At 30.6% G+C, this 20,411-nt stretch overlaps 1 protein-coding gene and 1 long non-coding RNA gene across 2 annotated transcripts; both read left to right on the top strand.

Moving 5' to 3' along the window:
• The first annotated feature begins 1,023 nt into the window (after positions 1-1,023).
• On the top strand, positions 1,024-3,389 carry LOC132726230 (E3 ubiquitin-protein ligase TRIM71-like). Its single transcript, XM_060711506.1, has 3 exons — positions 1,024-1,944; positions 2,401-2,546; positions 3,300-3,389. Exons 1-3 carry the CDS (start codon positions 1,065-1,067, stop codon positions 3,387-3,389), a joined length of 1,116 nt encoding a protein of 371 aa, XP_060567489.1. The 5' UTR covers positions 1,024-1,064.
• A 3,106-nt stretch (positions 3,390-6,495) lies between these two features.
• Positions 6,496-16,535, top strand: LOC132726235 (uncharacterized). The gene is made up of 5 exons (XR_009625168.1): positions 6,496-6,737; positions 10,944-10,970; positions 11,762-11,782; positions 15,596-15,616; positions 16,511-16,535. It is a non-coding gene; the product is annotated as an uncharacterized LOC132726235 (long non-coding RNA).
• Positions 16,536-20,411: the final 3,876 nt, after the last annotated feature.

Genomic DNA, 20,411 nt, shown 5'->3' with positions numbered 1-20,411 from the left:
TCTCGATACATTACTACACGATTTAAACAATTTATAACAATGTAAATATCATAACATTATATAATTTAAAATGCATGATGATATGTGGAAAACTTCGTGCTTAGCAAACTTTGAGTAGTGCATATAATTATATTAATATAAAAAAAAATAAAATAATGTAAAAACTTGGATATATGTTGTATGAAACTTTAAAAAGTTTAAACATGCACAAATTCTCTTTTGAAAGTCTCATAATCCAGAAAGAATATAAATTATGTATTTTCAATAAAAACAAATCCTGGTATATTTAACGTTCCTACCTTCTTACCTACCTACCTACCTACCTTCCAAAATTTGTACTTTACCAAACTGTCATGGGTCGGTCACCGAAGGGGAAAACATATTTTTCAGACTGGCCTTTCACAAATAATGTGTGATCAGTTGGTCCAAGCTTTTTAATCAAACATCTATTGTTCATTTGAGTAATGAATTCACTCTGAAATATATACGGTATAATTTTTATTTTCTAAATTTTTTACTGAATTAATTACCAGCACTCCATTTATATTTACTTAATAATGCATCATGACAAAACATTTCATATTGTATGTTTTACAAGTGCACTACTGTTGAGTAATAAACGCATCGAGCTTGTTATTGGTATATTTACTGTAGTAAATGTACCTCGGGATTAGATTAAAAAACAACAACATACAATTGCCTACTTCCGGAGTATATGTCAAACACTTTAACACTTTCATAATTTGCTCGACCCATAATGATATAATAGTTTATAAACAGATAAGTCCCGGTAGCGTAATGATTATAACTAATGTGTGTCGAGGTCGAATGTGCAAACAATTGTATGCGCCCTAGCCCTGCCCATATTATAGTTGAGAAAATAACGCTCCGTATTTTCTTTCTGTTTTATTAGGAAATAAATAGTTTGTTTTATCAAAACCGAAAGTAGGTCGATAGGGAAGTTTTATACCAATGACTTTCAATTATCTGTCAACAGCAGTAAAATTCTTAAGACAAATCGTTTTGTTTAAAGATCCTCTTTTCAGTGTGTAATCGTTAATATAATGGAGGGTTCTGACGAATTTTGTGAAATCTTCTGTGAGCCTTGTGAAAAAGCTCAACAACAAACGATAGCAGAAGGGTTTTGTGTTGACTGTTCTGAATACTTATGCGGACAGTGTTTTAATCATCACAAACGTTTTAAACTATTTGAGCACCATGTTCTACAAGATAAAAACAGCATGCCTTTGGATCCAAAACATATTGTATCGAAATATGTCTGTACATCAAAGTGTCAAGTTCACGCGGATGAAGTTACAAAATATATTTGTAAGACCTGTGATAAGATCGGATGTAACGTTTGTATGACGATAGACCATCGATCATGTGATGGTGTCAAGTATATCCCGGACGAAGTGAAGAAAGCTGAAACATCTGCAGAAATACAAGAATTTGCGAAAATGATAGATGATATGATTGAAGAGCAAACGAAATTGTATGTCAAGATTGACCAAAATTTTCAGGTGTCCGATGAAATGAACAAAACAGCATGTAATGAACTTGAGCGACAAAAAGATCAGATTGTCACCTTCTTCGAAAATCTTTATGATAAAATTAAAACCGAAGTTGTTGGAAAACAGGACGCAGATAAAAATGTATTTAAAACTTTGTTGAAAGAAATCCGTATTATGCAAACAGATCTGAAAAATCGGAAAGCGAGACTTCAAACATTAGAACAAGGTCAACAAATCTGTGAAGCTTTTATTTTCATGAAATACACGCAAGCAGCAATGGGGAAGATGTCAAGTGACGTTAAGATACTTTCAAAAAATGGAAAGGAAAAACCAGCTAGATACCAGCCATCTTTAGATGTGGAAGAGCTGAAAGAAGATTTCAAATGCTTAGGGCGTTTGTTAACAGGAGAGTCAGACCAGATAACACAAAGTAAGAGAAATAAGTAACGACAAATGATATCATAAGGGCGTCATTTTACACATAAACAATTGTATATTGCCACTTTTCAATTGGTCGATTACTTGAGTTTGAAAGAAAAGACAATGTTATCTTTGAAGAATATTTATCTTAATGCTATTATATAATTATTGTGCATGCATCATGAAATGATAATTGGTAATTAAAAATATATTCACATTCGCATAACACAGTTTATCCTTTGAATAATGTTTACCATCGATTTTACATCAGAATGTGTAATACGCTAATTGTCTACCCATTAAATTTGTCAAAAAAAAACTACTGAGATTAAACAAACATATTACTTCTGGCAAAAATGTCAGGGCTTGCCTATAACACTTCTTTAAGTGCTTTGGTTATTATTTTTTTAGATAACACTTATAAAAATGTCATTAATGAATTCGATAATTATGTTATTTGTTCAAGTCGAGTCGGTAAAGAAAAAGATGGAGAAAGAGCTCCATATGACACGCCTAGAAAAACAAGATCTGCAGGACGTACTAGATAGGACAAAAGCAATATCGGAAGACCTTAAGAAAAATGTAACTGAGTTACAGTCACGTATACAAAAGGTTAGTTTACCTCTTTTTTGTTGATGGAGTAAACTTACGGACATTTGTTTGAATATACTAATTAATCGTATCCTAGTTGATCGGGCCTGTACTTTATTTGATTTGTCATGTGAAGGATAGGTAGTACATATTGCCTATAGGGAGCTGGCCTGCCAAAGTGTTAACATGAATTCTTAAAAAAACAACAAAAAAAACAACAACAAAACAACATACACACACAAGAAATATCTAATACAGACAGGAGTATGTACAGAAGAATTACAGATTGAATATTTTCAACTGTAGGGATTCTTACTTTCTCTATTTAGTACTTTAGTCAAGATTTCAAAGTCATTGTATATAAAATCTTTTAAGCTATTTCATTTTCGATGAAATAAAATCATAAAAATGTATTTTTATTTCAAAGGGTGGCCAATATCTTTAAGGTGTCATATACCTTTTGTTTTTGCTATATACTAGGGCTGTCACGCAAAGTCAATGAAACCCCATATAAAATTAAAAATCAAAGTCAAAAATAACTTTAAACAAGTATGTGTCAATGAATTTCATGAAAATAAAGTAATTGTAATTCAAAACGCATTGAAACAGACCTGAAATGTATGCCACCAGGCCATAAATATTCATTTCACAAGCCTCTCATGTTATCTAGAATGTCATTTCATAACTCAGTGCATAATTAGTTTGGCAATACAAGTTCATTGTTTCAATTTATATCAACAATGGTATCCACAGAAACTTTATTTATCCTTTAAGGAAGAACAAAACAACAAATATCTGAAAACGGAGAAAGAAAATCAAAAACTGGACTATGAAAGCAGGTATTATTTATTTTTATTCATATGATTTATTTATGTTATTTGACATATGGCGGGCCCGTAGTTCGTCCAACATAATAAAATGTAAACATTTGTTTCCTTAAACCTTATATTTATTTTCACAAATGAAATAAAATTACATCCTACACAACAAACAAACAAATTTCCTTTTTATTTTATGCTTAATACAAATTAAAACGACATTTCCTTAATATCGACTTTGATATTAAAATCTGTTTTCCCCACTGGTATCCGTTATTAGTCGAATTTCTCATAAAATACGAAAAGTCTTTGGCTGAAAGATAAGTTTGACAATCACCGTTAAATGGCTGTGATATTTTTTATTGTATTCAAAAAATGTGAATGATCGCTTGTTTTAATAATAAAAGCAAACAATTCTAGTAGAAGAAAAAAATCACACCATCTGACCTTATTTCCGTTACTTAGTGCGAGTTTATATTTGACCTTGCTTTGTGAAATGTAACAGGTCGCCATTTTGTAAAGTTGTGTTTTTCCCGGGAGGAAAATAATTGTGTTTGATTCAAAGGATATCATTGCATTTGTTAGTCATATATCTGAAAAAAGAAATATTATTTGATGACTGTTACAGACATAATAATGATAATCATAGATATTTATGTAAATCGTTGGGGTTATTGATGATTCAGGTGACTTATATACAAATATGACAAAAGAATAATAACTATAATAATTTCTGTTTAAGAAAGGGCATTAAAACGTCTTTATAGCCTCGCACAACAAAGTTGTAAGGGAGTATACTGGAATCAGCTTGTCCGTCTGTCCGTCCGTCTGGCCACCCAAAAACTTAAGATTTCATTGACCCACAGTCTTCACATTTGATATTGAAATTGGTCATTTTCAATATTTGACCCCTATTGATTTGAGGTCAGAGTTCAAGGTCACATCCTTGACTAAAAAAGCTTGTCCTCCCAATAACTGTGGAATCCTTTGACCCACAGTCTTCATATTTGGCATGGAGGTTAGTCATGATCGTTAGATTTCTCCTATTTATTTTAAAGTAACAGGGTTAAAGGTCAAGGTGACAGGGAACCTAACTAAGAAAAGCTTGTCCGCCTAATAACCTAAGAATTCTTCGACTCACAGTCTTCCAAATAAGTATTGAGATTGGTCATGATTAGTAGATGGCGCCTAATGATTGTGAGGTCACCAGGTCAAACGTCAAGGTCACGTGGGGCCTTGATTACAAACAGCGTGTCCACCTAATAACTTAAGAATTCTTTGACCAACAGTCATCTTAATTTGTCAATGAGATTAGACATAATTATAAAGTTACCCCTATTGATTTTGCGGTCATTCAGTAAAAGGTCAAGGTCACAATGGCCTGAAGTTCAAAAGGATTGTCCGCCTAATACAATTAGAATCCTTTGACCAGCAGTCTGTTAATTTTGCAGGGACGTTTGAAACGACCATTTAGTGACACCTGCTGACTTTGTGATCACTGGATCAAAGGTCAAGGTCACAGGGGCCTTGAGTTCCAAAAGCTTGTCCGCTCAATTGCTTAAGAATGCTTTGGCCAACAGTCTTTATATTTGATATTGAGGTTGGTTGACTAGTATATGCCCCCTATTTATTTTAGGTGACTGTGTCAAACGTCAAGGTCACAGGGCTTTACTACAATAAACTTGCCTGCTTAAATACTTCAGAATGTACAAAGTGTTTTGATTTTGACATTTTCACATTTGAAGCATAATAATGTTCTCATATATTCATCGTAAAACAACCCCAGACAAAGCTTCATGAATGGAGGGGGGTTCAAGGCAAGCACTGGCAGTTTCAATTTTGAGGTCGGTAAAGGTAAAGGTCACTTTGATATTTGCCACTAAAACATGTAGAATACATAACTTAGTAATGCACTGGCTTACTACCCTCAGATTTGGCAGGGAGGATGTCCTTGAGCTCTAAATGACCACTGTTGATTCTGACAAAGTGGTATGCAGGGGTATTCACGCCATGGCAATGGCAGTGCTAGTTTAAATTTTAGTTTAATCTAGTAATCTATAGTCTTATTTTTCATCTGATGAATATGGTTGTGGTATTTTTTTTTTTAGATTGCAAAAAGAGCAACAGAAGTAAGTAAATAAGATATTGCATTTGCAAACGCTAAGTATGTCCAAAAAGAAACGATACGTAACGTATCAATTTAATTTTATATTCACAAAAAAGAGACAAACGGAATCCTTTATAATGCCGAAAACGTCATTAAAAATCATGTAGACTCGGTTTGCTAAAGTTCTAAACGTTAATGTTAGTAAGCCGTAACAAAGGTGTCATTTATTTATCATACTTTACATTTGTCAATAATTAAAACCTTTTTGTTTCAGAACCCATAAACTAGAGAACAAAACGTAAGTGAATAAGTTGCTATTTGTGTGAACAGTCTATATTATTTTATAGATATGAAACAGTAAAGGTATGACCATTCTTATGCATTACATCTTCTTTGAAAAGCATTCAAATAGACTAGAACCTTTGTTAACTACATAGAAATTTAGGACCGTGTGTTCAAACCCGAGTAGGATCAACTTTTTTTTATTTCTTTTATCATTGTTTTATGTTTCTCTCATAATCCTTTTGGAAAGGAAAATGTACTTAATTTTATTTTTTAATAAATATAGGTATAAGGCTTAATAATGCTAAATCTAATAATAGATATGATACCTGACATTTTCAAAGAGTAATAAAAAATCAAAGTATCATTATATTTCTTGAGATTATCCACTGTACGTTTGAGGAAATTTAGAGAAACAGGCACTCATTTTGGTATATTTAGGGATATTTTAAATCAAGCTCTCTAATAAAGAAAATGATCAATACATTTTGAGTAGTAACAGTCATTTTGCTTTCCTTAATTGTTAGCTAAATGTTACATTTTGTTTCTTACCAAAATTTAATGGGCATAACAATTTTCATAAGAATGAAATTGTAAATTATTTAAAGGTTCCTTATTTCAGAAAAGTGGCCATACCTTAATTTCAATACGGTAAAGTTTGTTTAAATATTGCATACATGTGTCCTTTAAGGTATATATTTGACCTATGTTGTCAATTTATCATTTACTTATATTGCTCGTAAGGTGGTCATACCTAATTGCTTTCTGTAAGATGTTCATATTTCTTAGATATTGTATATATGTTTTGTTGAAAAGGTAATGGAATAAAACTTTATTATAACGTTTACTTATAAAGTTTCCATGTATATCTAAAAACGTTAATATACCATATTGCCGATGTAGTCTTTACATTTATTACCATTTAGTATCATACTATGTTGAACAAGTAAGAAATGTTTATAATTTATAGTATATTTGTTTCAGACTCGATGAATTGAGGAAAGAGTAAGTTAATTTGATAATTCTTAAAAATAACAAATACGTTTTACAATAAACAGTCATATACATACTTATTTAAAAATTACTAAAGAAGTAACTTCCTCTTTTTTCGACTTAGAATTGACGTTAAGGCTTTAAACCTCAAACACTTGTTCATCATCATACCCCAAACCTGTACACAGGGGGGGGGATCACTCTATCAAAAATCTGACAAAATTAAGCCCCTTTTCGACAATAAATAAGTATACTTCTAAAAGGTGCAAATGTCGTAACTTTTTTCGCACAGGTTCACATTAACCTCTTATGTCAATGGGAGACTATTTAATATACATCTATTACAGATATTGACTGAAAGGCAACTCATTTTGTTTATGTTTTAACTTGAAACAGCCCTGGGTGTGGCATTCAGAATGTTGGTCAGACAGGACGGTCTCTGAACTTTCCATCCCGTGAACATTTTTATAAAATGAGAAATCGCACATAATTTACTTTTTTATATCACCATTTCCGTTAAGATGGTCATTCATTTAAGAATGTTTCAATTCAGCAAGTGGAGCAAATAATGTATGACAACGATGCTTCGGCTAGTTCTTAAGTAAAAGTTAGACAGCACAATTAAAAGGGATCAAACTCCTTCCCACTTGGTCTAAAAGACAACATTTTTTTCAACAAGGTTGCATCTCTTAAGATGTTGAGATTGGTATACTTTCTGTTCTGAATATTCGTTAACGTAAATCCCAATCTCACGGAGTACCTAGAAATGGCAACATCAAACGTAAATCCAAAATGACCCTATCTGTCACCGACTTAAATAATATCTTTGAAAAATCTGGTAAACGTGCAATTTTATCACGTCTAACTTTCCTTTCACTATCCTCTGACAATCATAGACGCGGAGGCAGATAATATAGTTATACAAACAGATCTAATATATACAGTAGCATATCTTATTCAAATGCTCGGCACGTCTTAAGACCTCATATCGACAACACTTCTGAACACAAGAGGCATTTCTTTCAAGTTACAATCCTAAATAAAGGTATTGATTTCATCGATTTACCTTTCATGATAAACGTGTCAGTGATTCATTTCCAGGAAACCTGTTAGAAAAATCATATTTAATTAAAACATAGTGGTCTCTGACGTAGATATTCAATCTGATCAACTTCTTGAGACTGCTGTACTTCTTAATTCTGTAACTCAGATTTTAGCCTTATTATCACTGGTAATTTTGATATTATTGCAGGCAACAAAATTCGTAAATTAAAATGGAAATGATCTTAATAAAAAAATCCCTTTAGAAATTGATTTTTATGCTTGACGTAGTCAGATGGCCGAATTTATTGAGGATTTTTCAATCAAGTGGTGTCGCAGTGAAAATGTCGATAGTAATGCTCTAGTTACATGGAAATGTAAGATGTTCAAAATTATTGATTCAAGTATTATTTTTATGTGGAAATGAACATGTTCTGCAACCTAAACCGAGACTTAAAAACTTCTGGAAAAGGATAATCTAGCTTTTCACTAAAAAATTGCAGACAAGATGGCTAATAATATTATTATTGTATGACGTATCCATTTCATTAACGTTTTGTATAAGGAACTTAATAGTTCTGATACGTATTCTAAAACTACTGCTTCTGAAAAAGACATTTTTTAACAATCATATTACTAATATTTCCAGTCTAAAAAAAATCCGAATCGATGAAAAATAACTAAAACCTATTATTATGTATTGGATTCCACAATTACATAAAATAGTTACTAGCCCAGATTCATTGCTCATTCTACCTCTAGCACAACAGGTAAACTTTCTGTTTTATTGTCTTGTTTGACTGTCATTAAACACATGCAATTAGATATTGCGATAAATTCTCCGAAAACACCGGCGAACATCAATTTAAAAATAAAGAATTCTGGTGAAACTTTGGATAAATGAAAAATTATGAATCAATCTTCAACTGTCAGTACATACGACTTTTCTACCTTTTAAACTGCCACACCATTTAATTAATGATAAACTAATTTCCCTTATTCAGAAAACCTTTGCACGGAAAAGACATTACCTTACTTGCATGAAACTCTCAAAAATCTTTCATTACAAACTGCTTTGTAAAACATAACACTATTTTGGCCTGTGACGGAGATTGTACAGCACTCTCTTTTCTTTTAGACACTATTAATGACAGGTTTACAGAATTCAAAGAAACCACAGGAATTCCTAAGCGTACTAATTGTGCACCTCTGGTCGCCGATTTGTTTTTATATTTCTATGAAAGAGACTTTATTTTGAGTATCTCTGAAAATACACAACAACATGTTATATTAGCATTAAATAACACTTTAAGATACCGATAACTTGATGACATTGTTAATTTAGATATGTTTTGGATCAAATTGTGTTTTATATTTATCCTTATGAGCTACAACTCAAAAACGTAAATTCTTGAAATTTTAGTACATCGTTTTTCGATCTTCATATTATTATCAGCAACAATTCTATTTACACGAAAATCTATGATAGAATATATGACTTATATATAATTTTCTATAGTAAATTATCCACATTTAGATGGAGACGTACCGCATGCATCATCTTACGGGGTATATGTATCTCAGTTAATTAGATTCGCTAGAGATTGTAGCAACGTAAAGAACTTTAACGAGCGGATTTCTTCTTTAGATTACATCTGACGGACCAAGTGGGAGACTCTATGATGGACAGTTTTTAAAGCCCTTTGGGACTGAATTGTCTTGAATGTTCGTCTTCTGTCTTGCTTCGCCGGGCCCATTTTCTTGGTTAATTTTCTTGTTGTTATGTCTTTCTTTGTCATTGCGTTTTCTTTTATATGTTTTTGTATGATCATTTCTGTTTGTTTTACTTTATTCACCTTTTGTGACCATAACAACTGTTAGAATTCAACGTGGCGATGATTCATTTTATTTGCACTGTCTCGTTAACAGGAACATGGTGGGGGTAAAAGTGAAGTTTATACTCCAAATCAGTACTAATGCTGCTGACCGTTCCAAGGTGGCGCCCTCTGTGTTATTCAGATTTGTCTTTGTGGTTTCATAGTGGTGACCTTTTTTGTGCCCCTTCTTGTTGATTTTACCATCCATTGTTAGTATCTTACTTTTTGCCCCTAGTTTTACTTTTTTTAGATTTAGCCCCTCCACTTCCCCGTACATTAAGTTTCCTTCCTCTTTACCTTAAACGTTGTTGGCTTATAAATCAATCAATTGCCGTTGATTACCTTGTCAGTTACTACTATTTTCTTTAACGTATTATTATAGTGATTATACTGTCTGGTCTCTGCCTTGTGCCCTGTCCAGTTTTGTGTTTTGGGTCTTCCTGGGCCCCTTGCCACTAGTCCTTAATGCTGTATCGTGTTGGGGTGCTTTCATTGAACGCCGCATTTCTTTGTTAATATGGTTTATCATATTTTACAATTTACTTTAAAATTTACGTACTACCTCAGATAATCCCTTGACATATGGCTTTGAGATTTGGCACACTCGTTAGCCATCGTAATCTTAATCTATGTACAGAAGGAAGTGAAATCATAGAGCTTTTTTACAATAATATGCCTTTTTTATTTACTGATATAAGTGCATAATAATATAATGAGCCGAAATTGGACAATACGTTTGTTAATCAATATATTCATAGCATAACGACAAAAATTACGAAGATATTGGCACATAAAGAAAACATTTGAAGCATTATTGTGCATATCTTCAGTATATTACCTGTTCCCATATTTCACCGCCATACAATAACATTGGACTGACTTGAAAATCAAATATTTTGAATATTTTGATAGCGTATTCATCCTAAATTATTCAAAGAGTTGACAATATGTGTCTCTTACTAAAAAGAAAAGGTTTAACAATTTAAGTTAAGTTAATACATGTTTAAGGATAATGTTCTTAAATGAGTAACTCGTTGCTGTCCAATATGAAGATCCAGATTGCCCAATTTGATTGAACTATATGCTTAAATGGTGGTTTTTAAATTCAATATTTTTAGAATAATTAATTCATTACATGATCGATACCCGTCATTTGAAATTAATTTTTGCTAAATTCCGCTAAATGCCGCTACTATAATTATTCTTATCATAAAAAGACATGATTGCTAACGAGATACAATAACATAATATTTCCCTGTCATTTGATTAATTCACCTATAATTATAATTATGCTTTTCAGACTAAAGGATAAAGAAGAAGTATTAAAGTAAGCCTATTATTTCTACTTTAATGACAAACAAACCTTTAAGATGTAGTTTTTAATAACATATTATGCATTTGTTATCTAAGATACTCATCTTGAGAACAATTGCAGAACAATTAATGAATTAAGACTACGTGATTAAGAATAAAATGTGGCGCATGGAAGGACGTACCAACAATAAATCAATGAAATATTTTTATGTTTGTCATAATACACATCTTTATGAATTGCATGAATTAACTTGATTTAAACCTTTTTCTAAATAGATTTAATCATTTTATATATCATTATATCAAATAGATACGCATATAAATGCATATTTTAACTGTATTATGAAGGAAAAAGGAAACTTTCAATAGCATAAAGATCTTGAATGCAAAGCGTCATACAAGTAGGAAGAAAAGAAAATTGGCTATAGCTTTTTTCTAAACAAATGCCACACAAAAGTCCATTTTTTAAAAAATCATGAAAAAGAAAAAACAATTCCTACAGATTCTGTAAATTGTTGTTTTTCTAATGTCTTTAATCATATTTATTATTTTCGATATTTTTAAACTTATACGAATATATTTGAATTGATAATACATGACATAATTAAACTTATTAGGAAAAGTTTTTATAACATGTTAATTCGCGCAATACAACAAAAATGTATTGGATAATTGATAGCTTAAAAATAATTCATTGATTTATTGTTGGAATGTCCTTCCCTACGTCATTCTTCAGTGAATATTATCTCTATAACAACTCCACTAAGTTATATGTCATTTAATCTATTTACTTTCATGTTTCAGACAACGTCAAATGGAAGAAGAGTAAGTATACATATATAACAAAACAATTTTAAACACTTAAAAAAAAATATGCAAGAATATGTTTTCTTGCATAGCAGACTGGCGTTTCCGTGAGTTTTACCCATGCCGGAAATTTCATCTGGCATGGGGGGTGCCAGATGAGTCGCGTGCCAAACAACAACGTCATTTTAGCGCACTTTATGGATAAACCGCGTTAAAATGACGTGGTTTTAGAAGGGAAAATGTGCTAAGGATGACGTCATTTCGCCGTTGTTATTTAACTTGTAAGTTCATACGCTATTGTAAGAAAATAGTTATGGATGAAATGACTTTGATTTCCATGAACATATATCATATTGAGGTAAACCATTTTTAATATGAAATAATATGGCAGAATATGCAAGAAAAAATATCTAACATATGTTTGCGGTTCGGATCGGAATATCCGTCCCTCGGGAACCCGCCCATGGGCGGTAACTCGGCAAGCCTCGTTACCGCCCAATGGGCGTGTCCCCTCGGGACGGATATTCCGGTCCGAACCGCAACATATGACAGATATTATTATTACGGATTTATGGTGGATAGATTGATGGTTTCATTAGTTCGATTTATGTGTATAAAATAAAATTAATGGAATGTATTATGAGAAGTATGCTCTTCTTTGAGATGCATTTTACAGAATTAAATTATTTATAAAATATCCATATGTTATAGTTGTATGTATTGTCGTTAAGAGACTATTTGCTAAAATTTTATATATTGTTATTCATCGTTAACTAATACGTGATAACATATCATCCTGCATGCTTGTATTTCTGAAATAATTTTGACAGATTTGTATTTTATATATCACGTTCATGATCATATTATATTATTGCTGAAATGGGTGACAAATAAGGTGCATATATATATATATATATATATATATATATATAAAAGAAAGAATGCAACATATATATATATTCTTTCTTTTTTATGTAAAAAAATATTTTAATTAGAAAAGCAAAATATTATATGTGTATGTGTACATCAAATCATTTTTGTTGGAAAGGAAATCTTGGCTATAGTTTTCGGGTAAAAATGTCATTTAAAATGCTTAATTTGACAGAATGTTAATGAAAAGGAAAACATATCATTAATATCTTAAAACAAATCATAAAACAATTAGGAGAAACTTGTTTTTATTTTAGATACACCCACACAAGAAAACATTGAAATTGAAAGTCATTTTTGAAAACAAATATTATAACGATTTCAACAGACATTTACATGGTAAAATCAAAAGTACTATCATAATTATAATGGTACGTTTAAAAAAGTTTGTTAGAAAAAACTCTGCTTTTAGTGTTGATATGCAAGAATGCCAAATTTATTTGTTGAGTTATGACCATCCTAATGCATTACCTCCACTTAAAAAAGTATTAAGATAGACAGTACTGCAAACTTAGGGCCATGGATTCAAACCCCAAGTCGGATCAACATTTTTTCTTTCTTTTTTCATCTTTCAACATTATTGATACATCTCTCATATTCCTTTTGGGAGGAAAAAGTGTTTAATTTAAATTATTTAATTAATATAGGCATTTGTTGGCTAATTAATGCTTAATCTTAAACAAATATGGTACCTGATATTTTCGAAGTGCATATCAAAACTATACAGTAAAATTATTTAAAATTTGACAAGATCATCAAGTATATCTTCGAAAAAAAAGGAATACTTTGAAAACAGGCAAACATTTTATGGGTCAAATTTGTCAAACACTTGTTAAATCTTGTTGAAGGAAGGATAACATTTTTATACATATCTCAGAAATAAACATTTTGCAGATGTGGACTGTTAGCTGAATGTTACGTTTTGCTCCTTACCAAAGATTAATGGGAACACATTTTACATTAGGGTGATATTGTAGAAGGGCCATACTTCAGAAAAGTGGCCATAACCTGATTTCCTTACAGTAAAATTTGTTTAAATTTTGCATACATGTATACAGGTGTCCTTTAAGATATATATCAGACCTGTTTTGTCAATTTTTCAGTTACTTATTGTGCCCGTTAGGATGGTCATACCTTAAATTTATATGTGTAAAATTAATATAGATAATTATAGTGTTAAAGTACGTTGTTCCGTGTGATAACGACTGCAGAGTCCCTAGGAAGCCCGGGAGGGCGAGGGCTCCAATAGTTCTGAGGGACTCTGCAGACTTTATAACACGAAATAAACTTGCGTTGACGCTATTATATCATAAAATTTTAAAACAGATTCATGATGTATATTTAATACAAAACACAATTACATGAAATTCTTGTGCTTGGATGGTATTTATCAAATTCTACATGTTTTACGTATGCGTTATATTTTTCCAAGGCCAACAACTTTGGAAATTGTCAAAACCGATTTTTTTTAGAATTTTAATTGATCAAACAAAGCTTGACATTGGAGATTCATTGTCTCAAGAATTTTTTTACATTACTCTACCCTCTACACAAGACAAAACAAGACCCTCAGAAATTCTTAGAATGATTTCAGATTGACGGTAGATAAAAGATAAGTGACATCAGAATCGTTTTTTTTTTTCAAGCACGCAAGTTTATATAAAAAATCAGGCACTAAACATTATTCTCTCAAAAAAATATAAAGAGCATTTATCAATATAAACATCAATAAAACAACATTGTCTCATATTCATTTTGTTGTCTTGTTTTGTAAGTTAACAGGGGGGGGGGGGTTAACTGAATGACAGGTATTTGTTTACATTGACAACTGTCCGTTTCTTAGAAAGGGCGACGACCAAGATTAGCAGCGATGTCAACACGCCGTATTTCCGGCATAGTTACTTGAATGCTGCTCGCTGTAATGCGATTGTGGCCCTCGTATCAATAATTTCAATTTAACAAGAGCGCATTACTCTTTGGCAACAGGCAAAATCGTTATGTTTTTGTTTGTTTACTGGGCCCTGTATGTATTGCGCATAGGTGAAACCGGGCTATAACATGAGCGCGTGACTATGTTAACACATGGTTTTGGTCCCGTTATAACATGGGCAAAATAGGGAAAAATAGCATATTTTATGCTATTATATAAGTAAGAATATACATTCGCATTTGAGATGTAGTTTACAGAGCAATATTTTTGATAACATATGCATTTGTTGTTGTTAGATGAGTTAACATATGAAGAGCAATTGTATACACTTTAATTTATCTTTACGAACTTTTCTTTCGCATTATCATACATGTAGGAATATATGAAATGATTGAGAAGAATTTAAAAAAAGCGATTAAGTCCATCTAAATATTTTGTAAAAAAGGAAATATATTTTGTTGTAAAAATGATGTCATATAATATGCATACTTTGACAGTTTTATGAAGAAAACAAAGGATCTTTTTGGTAGCATAAAAATCTTGAATGCAAAACAAAAAAAACAGTTAGGAAGAAAAGCAATCAGCTATTGCTTTTTTCTACAAAAATTGAAACGCGAATGTCCATTTTGAAAAAAAAAATAACAAGAAAAAGAAAGAACACTTCCCGCAGATCCCGTACATTGTTCAGTTTCTTATGTATTTAATAATGTTTATTATCTTCGATATATTTCAAACGTGTACGAATATAATTGATATAATAATACATAGTATAATTCAAGATATACTAGTAACAGTTTTTTAAGACACGCTAATTCGTGCAATACAAAAAAAATGTATTGGACTATAGATAGCTTAAGATACTTCATTGATTGACTGTTGGAATGCCCTTCCCTACGTCATTCTTACGTGAATATTATCTCCTTAACCACTTAGTCTTTTGTCATTGATTATAAATATTTTTAATGTTTCAGACGACATCAAGTAGAAGAAGGGTAAGTATACATATATTACATTTATTTTTAAAAAAACTTTAAACTGTATGCAAGAATATATTTTACGGATTAATTATTGATATATATATATAAATGGTTTCATTGGTTCGTTTTATGTGTGTAAAATAAGTGGAATGTATTATAATCAGAATTTACATCCGTCTTTGAGATGCATTTTACAGTGTAATTTATTTTTTATAATTTATTGTTAGATATGATGTTGTAAAGAGAATAATTGCTGAATGTTTTATATAATGGTCCACATAAAACTATGCGATCAAATGTCACCCTACATACCTGAATTTCTTAAATGATTTAGACTGATTGTATTTTATTTTTCCCGTTCATGATCATATGATATTATTGCTGAAATGAGTAACAACTGAAGAGCCAATATATACTTAGCTAATATATACTTTGCACTCTTTCTTTTTATAAAAGCAACTTGATATTGTAATTGAAAGAGCAAGACATTATGCGTATATATGTACATCAAGCATATTTGTAAAATGTAAAATCTTGGCTATAGTTTTTTTTATAAACGTCTGTTATATGAAATGCTCAATTTTACAGTATTTAGATGAAAAAGAAAACTTTCGACAGCATTATATTACTTTAAAGCAAATCATCAAACATTTATAAAAGAATAATATTGGCTATAATTTGATGTACAAAGCAAAAAGAAATATGTAACACGAAAGTCCTTTTTGGAAACATAATTATATAATGAAAAAGAAAGAAATATTTTTAAGGCACGTTAATTCAAGCAATAATTAAATGTGTGTAACCGATTATTGATATCTTAATATACATTGATATTGTCTGTGAACATTATATCCTTAACCACAAAGTCTGATGACAATAACTATAATAAATTTAATTATATTTTTTCAGACTACGTAAATTGGAAGAGCAGTAAGTATACATTTTGAAAAACCTTATGCAAGAATATGTTTTGTGGATTAATAATGAATATATTGATTGTTTAATTTGTTCGTTTGATATGTGTAAAATGAATAGAATACAATTAATTATAATTACGTTTGCATTTAAAATGTAGAATATCGAATTATATTTTCTTTATAACACATGCATTTGTTACATATTTTTACTAACTTTTCGATCTGACATTATCATACATGTTAGAATGTCTGAAATGATGTAGAATTATATTTATTTTATAATTCTTGTACATGATTATGTAATGCTGTAGCTAGAAAATATTATAGGTCCAATGTATAATTTGCACCGTCCTTGGTTTTGTAAATAAATTGTTATAGTATTTAGTAAAAAGGCAAATCATTGTGTAAACCTGTATATTCATCAAACTATTTTGTTAGAAATGAAATGCATGTAAAAAGGCTGTCAAAAATGGGATACAGAAATCCTACCTTATCTTAACTTATCCTATACTTATGAATAATTCATGATTGTCTTTCAGTGGTTGTATGTTCACAAGCTAGAATCAAACAAATATCATACATTTTCTCTTACCGGATCCTGGGATGATATTTCTGAAAAATAAAGTGATAATTGTAATTCTTGTATATTTGACCCTTTCATAGCGTTTTCATAATCATCATCATTATCACCATCATCATCATCACAGACAAGCAATTATTATGTCGTTGATATATAATATAGGCATGAATTTTACTTTGCCAATTTCCTATAGAAAAGAAAAACCAGTGTCAATACAACCATATAGATGATTTGTTTTTCAATATAACATAAGATTAATATATATGATCTGTTTCAAAGTAAGAAATAGACCTTTTGTGAGTATACTTTTTACAGCTTTCAAAACAAGGACCCTAGAATAGACGTTTCATTTGAGCAATGCTTACAAGAAAAGTAGAGTTTAACTATGCTCATGCTTTTTAAAACTATATGTGCATCCATATCAAGTAATACCATTTATATTAGTTCTGGAACAACACTAAAATTCTAGAAAAACATTGAACAGGTTATTACTGAAGCAAGAAATTTAAAACGTGCTATTTTCTTATGTGCATTTTCAGCAACACGATCATTTGTGCTCTCATTTAAAGTATAATATTTCAATTAGCGAAAAAGGATCATCATAGCCGTTTTGTTCCCTATAAACATATTAATTGTATGGAATTTAAAAAGTTCTTCACAGACAAGGTATTTGGTTGAGCGCTACATTTGTAGGGGTCAAAATCTCACCCTCTTTTAGCTGTGGAACAAGATTTCAAGAAATACTTTTTATAACATACTGAATATACAGGTGAAGATAATATTGCTAAGAAGTAAAACAAACAGACACGTGAAATATAGTAAGCATCAAAATTACTTACCTAGATCCTTTGAATTGTATATCCGGCGCAGACAGTTACACTTGCATGTTCTGAAAGTGAGCTAAGTAGAAAGAAATTGCAGCTAAATGAGAAATTCCATAACATCAAGGACAAAAATAGTTTCGGAATATATCAACTAGTGTATCAATCTTGTTTTAGAATGTTCATTCTATTTATCCGTACTAACAAATAAAACCAAAACTTGATGATCATACGCCACTCTTTACAGAATGTAAAAACGAAAGAGTCACATAGAACGTTTCATGATAACCGCTGTATAAACACATCTGCGAATGTTCCTAAATTGAGATTTTCATCAGTTTTATATTTACCTTACACCGGTGCTAAAGGGCGTGGGATAAATATTTTTCTTTGCCTTATCCGTCCAGGGAACATACAGCCAATCTTATGTTATTAAACAGATTCAGATTCAACTAAATCGAGCCTGCAACATTCTTAAATTTGTTGTTTAGAACATTTTAAAAGATTATGTTTTTCTGTCCTTTTTTATCTGTCTTCAACAGGAATATTTTTTTTAAGTTTGAGTCACAGGATGAAGCGGCTACTAAACACTAATGTGAAAAATATGCTGATTTAACTATTCTTTATAAGAAAAAAGTGCGTGGAAATATGTTTTTTGTAACATTTTTATCTCGCTAAACTAACTATTTTATACGCCCGAAAACATGTTAAGTTTATATTGTTATGCACATTTGAGACACATTGCAAGAACTTAAATTTTTGATACGTTTTATCGCTCTGTGGACCGCAACATAACTAACAATAATCATGCCCTTCCTTGGTCAAATTAAGCAAGCCCCGGGTACTTTCTTGAAATTATGATATATAAATTATATAATTTAATGTTAAAATGTTAATGTTAAAAATTGGTCCCGTCCAGGAAGTCACTTACTATATGTAGACTAATGTATATAAAAACATATCGTATCTCTTCGTGGTAACATCTATTCCAAGATCTCTATAAAAAAATTTTTATCAGACACTTCTGGTCAATTATGCTCCAACCCGTCATTAAATATCAAAAGGAAAATTTAGACAAAATGTTTTTAGACAACTTTCTTGACTGGGTCTCTCCCTCTATTGAAACACTATTTTTGTTCATATTCTGGCGTATATTGCCCCGCCTTTCTTTCAAGTTTTAAGTTTATGTTTTCCAACAGTTGTTTCAGAAGTTTTTGAGTGTTTTAGGTAGTACTATTTCTTAAACGATTTTCAGTCTGCAATTATCATGTACAAAATAAAAGTATTTTGGTTGATATCATTTGTTCTTCATATAATTTCATATAATATATAGTCTATTGTTTTTATTACCTATGGCAATATTTTATTTATTATTTACAAATTATCGTATTTTGTATAAAAATTAATTTATGTACAATATTTGCTTTTCATGTCTATTCAGATATAATCTGGCGACTGTGAAAACAAATATTATATATTTCACTGTCAAATGATCAGATTAATATAATCTCACAGTCTACTCACAATTATGTCATAATTTGGTTATAATTCTACAATATCACAAAATACAACAAGTATTCAAACGTATTAGATTCGTTTCGATCTGTTAATACATCCTTAAATTTTTTCAGATACCCGCTGGGGTAAGTTATAATATATGTTTACATTTAAGCTATCGTATTACATCAGGTTTTTTTACCGTGTTATAATGATTTACGTGGAATCTTAATACAATAGGAACGGATATATTGATGTCTGTCTTATATCAATTATTAATTTGTGACTCTCGCCAGAAGGACGAAACTGACGTTTTATACCCACTTATAGTAAAGTAGCGTACGCTGGTACAACAAAAATATATCTTGATGAATAACTTGTAAGACGTATGTATTCACATACATATAAGCTTTAAAGTGATTTTCGAAAACTGTGTTAACATTTACCCCCTAGAGTAATGTTGGTCGGAATATGTAGTACACCTGTTTTCTTTTTTCTTCTGGAATTATTAAGTATTTGTAGAATTATTGCCTTTGCAAAATTCGTTCCAAAATGTTGTATCAAGTATACTTCTAAAATTGCTTGAAAAGAGTGAAAAATCGTGACATTTAACAGGAATATTGATTATCTTGGAAGTTGTGCATCTTTGGTAATCTTAAAAATATAGCTAAATAAATACAACACTATTAATGAGTAACATAAAAAATGAACACGTCCAATTCGACTGAATACTTATATATGATAAGGGTTAGACGTTTCTCGATTCTTTTATCGTATTTAACAGACAGTTGACATTTAACAGGACAGAATATCACTCTGTTTATTTATTTATTTATTTATTTATACAAGAATACGTATTTTTTAGTTCCGTTAGATACTTCTAGATATTTGTGATGTTAAATACATATCTAAAGTGTTTATTATCTAAAATTTGAGGTAAAGTATTTTAGATTATGTATAGTATTTTAGTATCTTTTGCCATCATTTTATAAGCA

The sequence above is a fragment of the Ruditapes philippinarum genome, unplaced genomic scaffold (assembly GCF_026571515.1).
Source record: "Ruditapes philippinarum isolate M1 unplaced genomic scaffold, ASM2657151v2 ctg4314_1_1_1_1, whole genome shotgun sequence".
NCBI lineage: Eukaryota > Metazoa > Mollusca > Bivalvia > Venerida > Veneridae > Ruditapes > Ruditapes philippinarum.
This window is presented reverse-complemented; position numbering and strand designations above follow the sequence as displayed.

Bases quoted from the DNA above. Each gene is read 5' to 3' on its own strand.
- LOC132726230 (XM_060711506.1), top strand. From the start codon at position 1,065: ATGGAGGGTTCTGACGAATTTTGTGAAATCTTCTGTGAGCCTTGTGAA. The intron at 1,945-2,400 runs GTAAGAGAAATA...TATTTGTTCAAG, and splicing joins GTCAGACCAGATAACACAAA to TCGAGTCGGTAAAGAAAAAG. The intron at 2,547-3,299 runs GTTAGTTTACCT...TTATCCTTTAAG, and splicing joins TACAGTCACGTATACAAAAG to GAAGAACAAAACAACAAATA.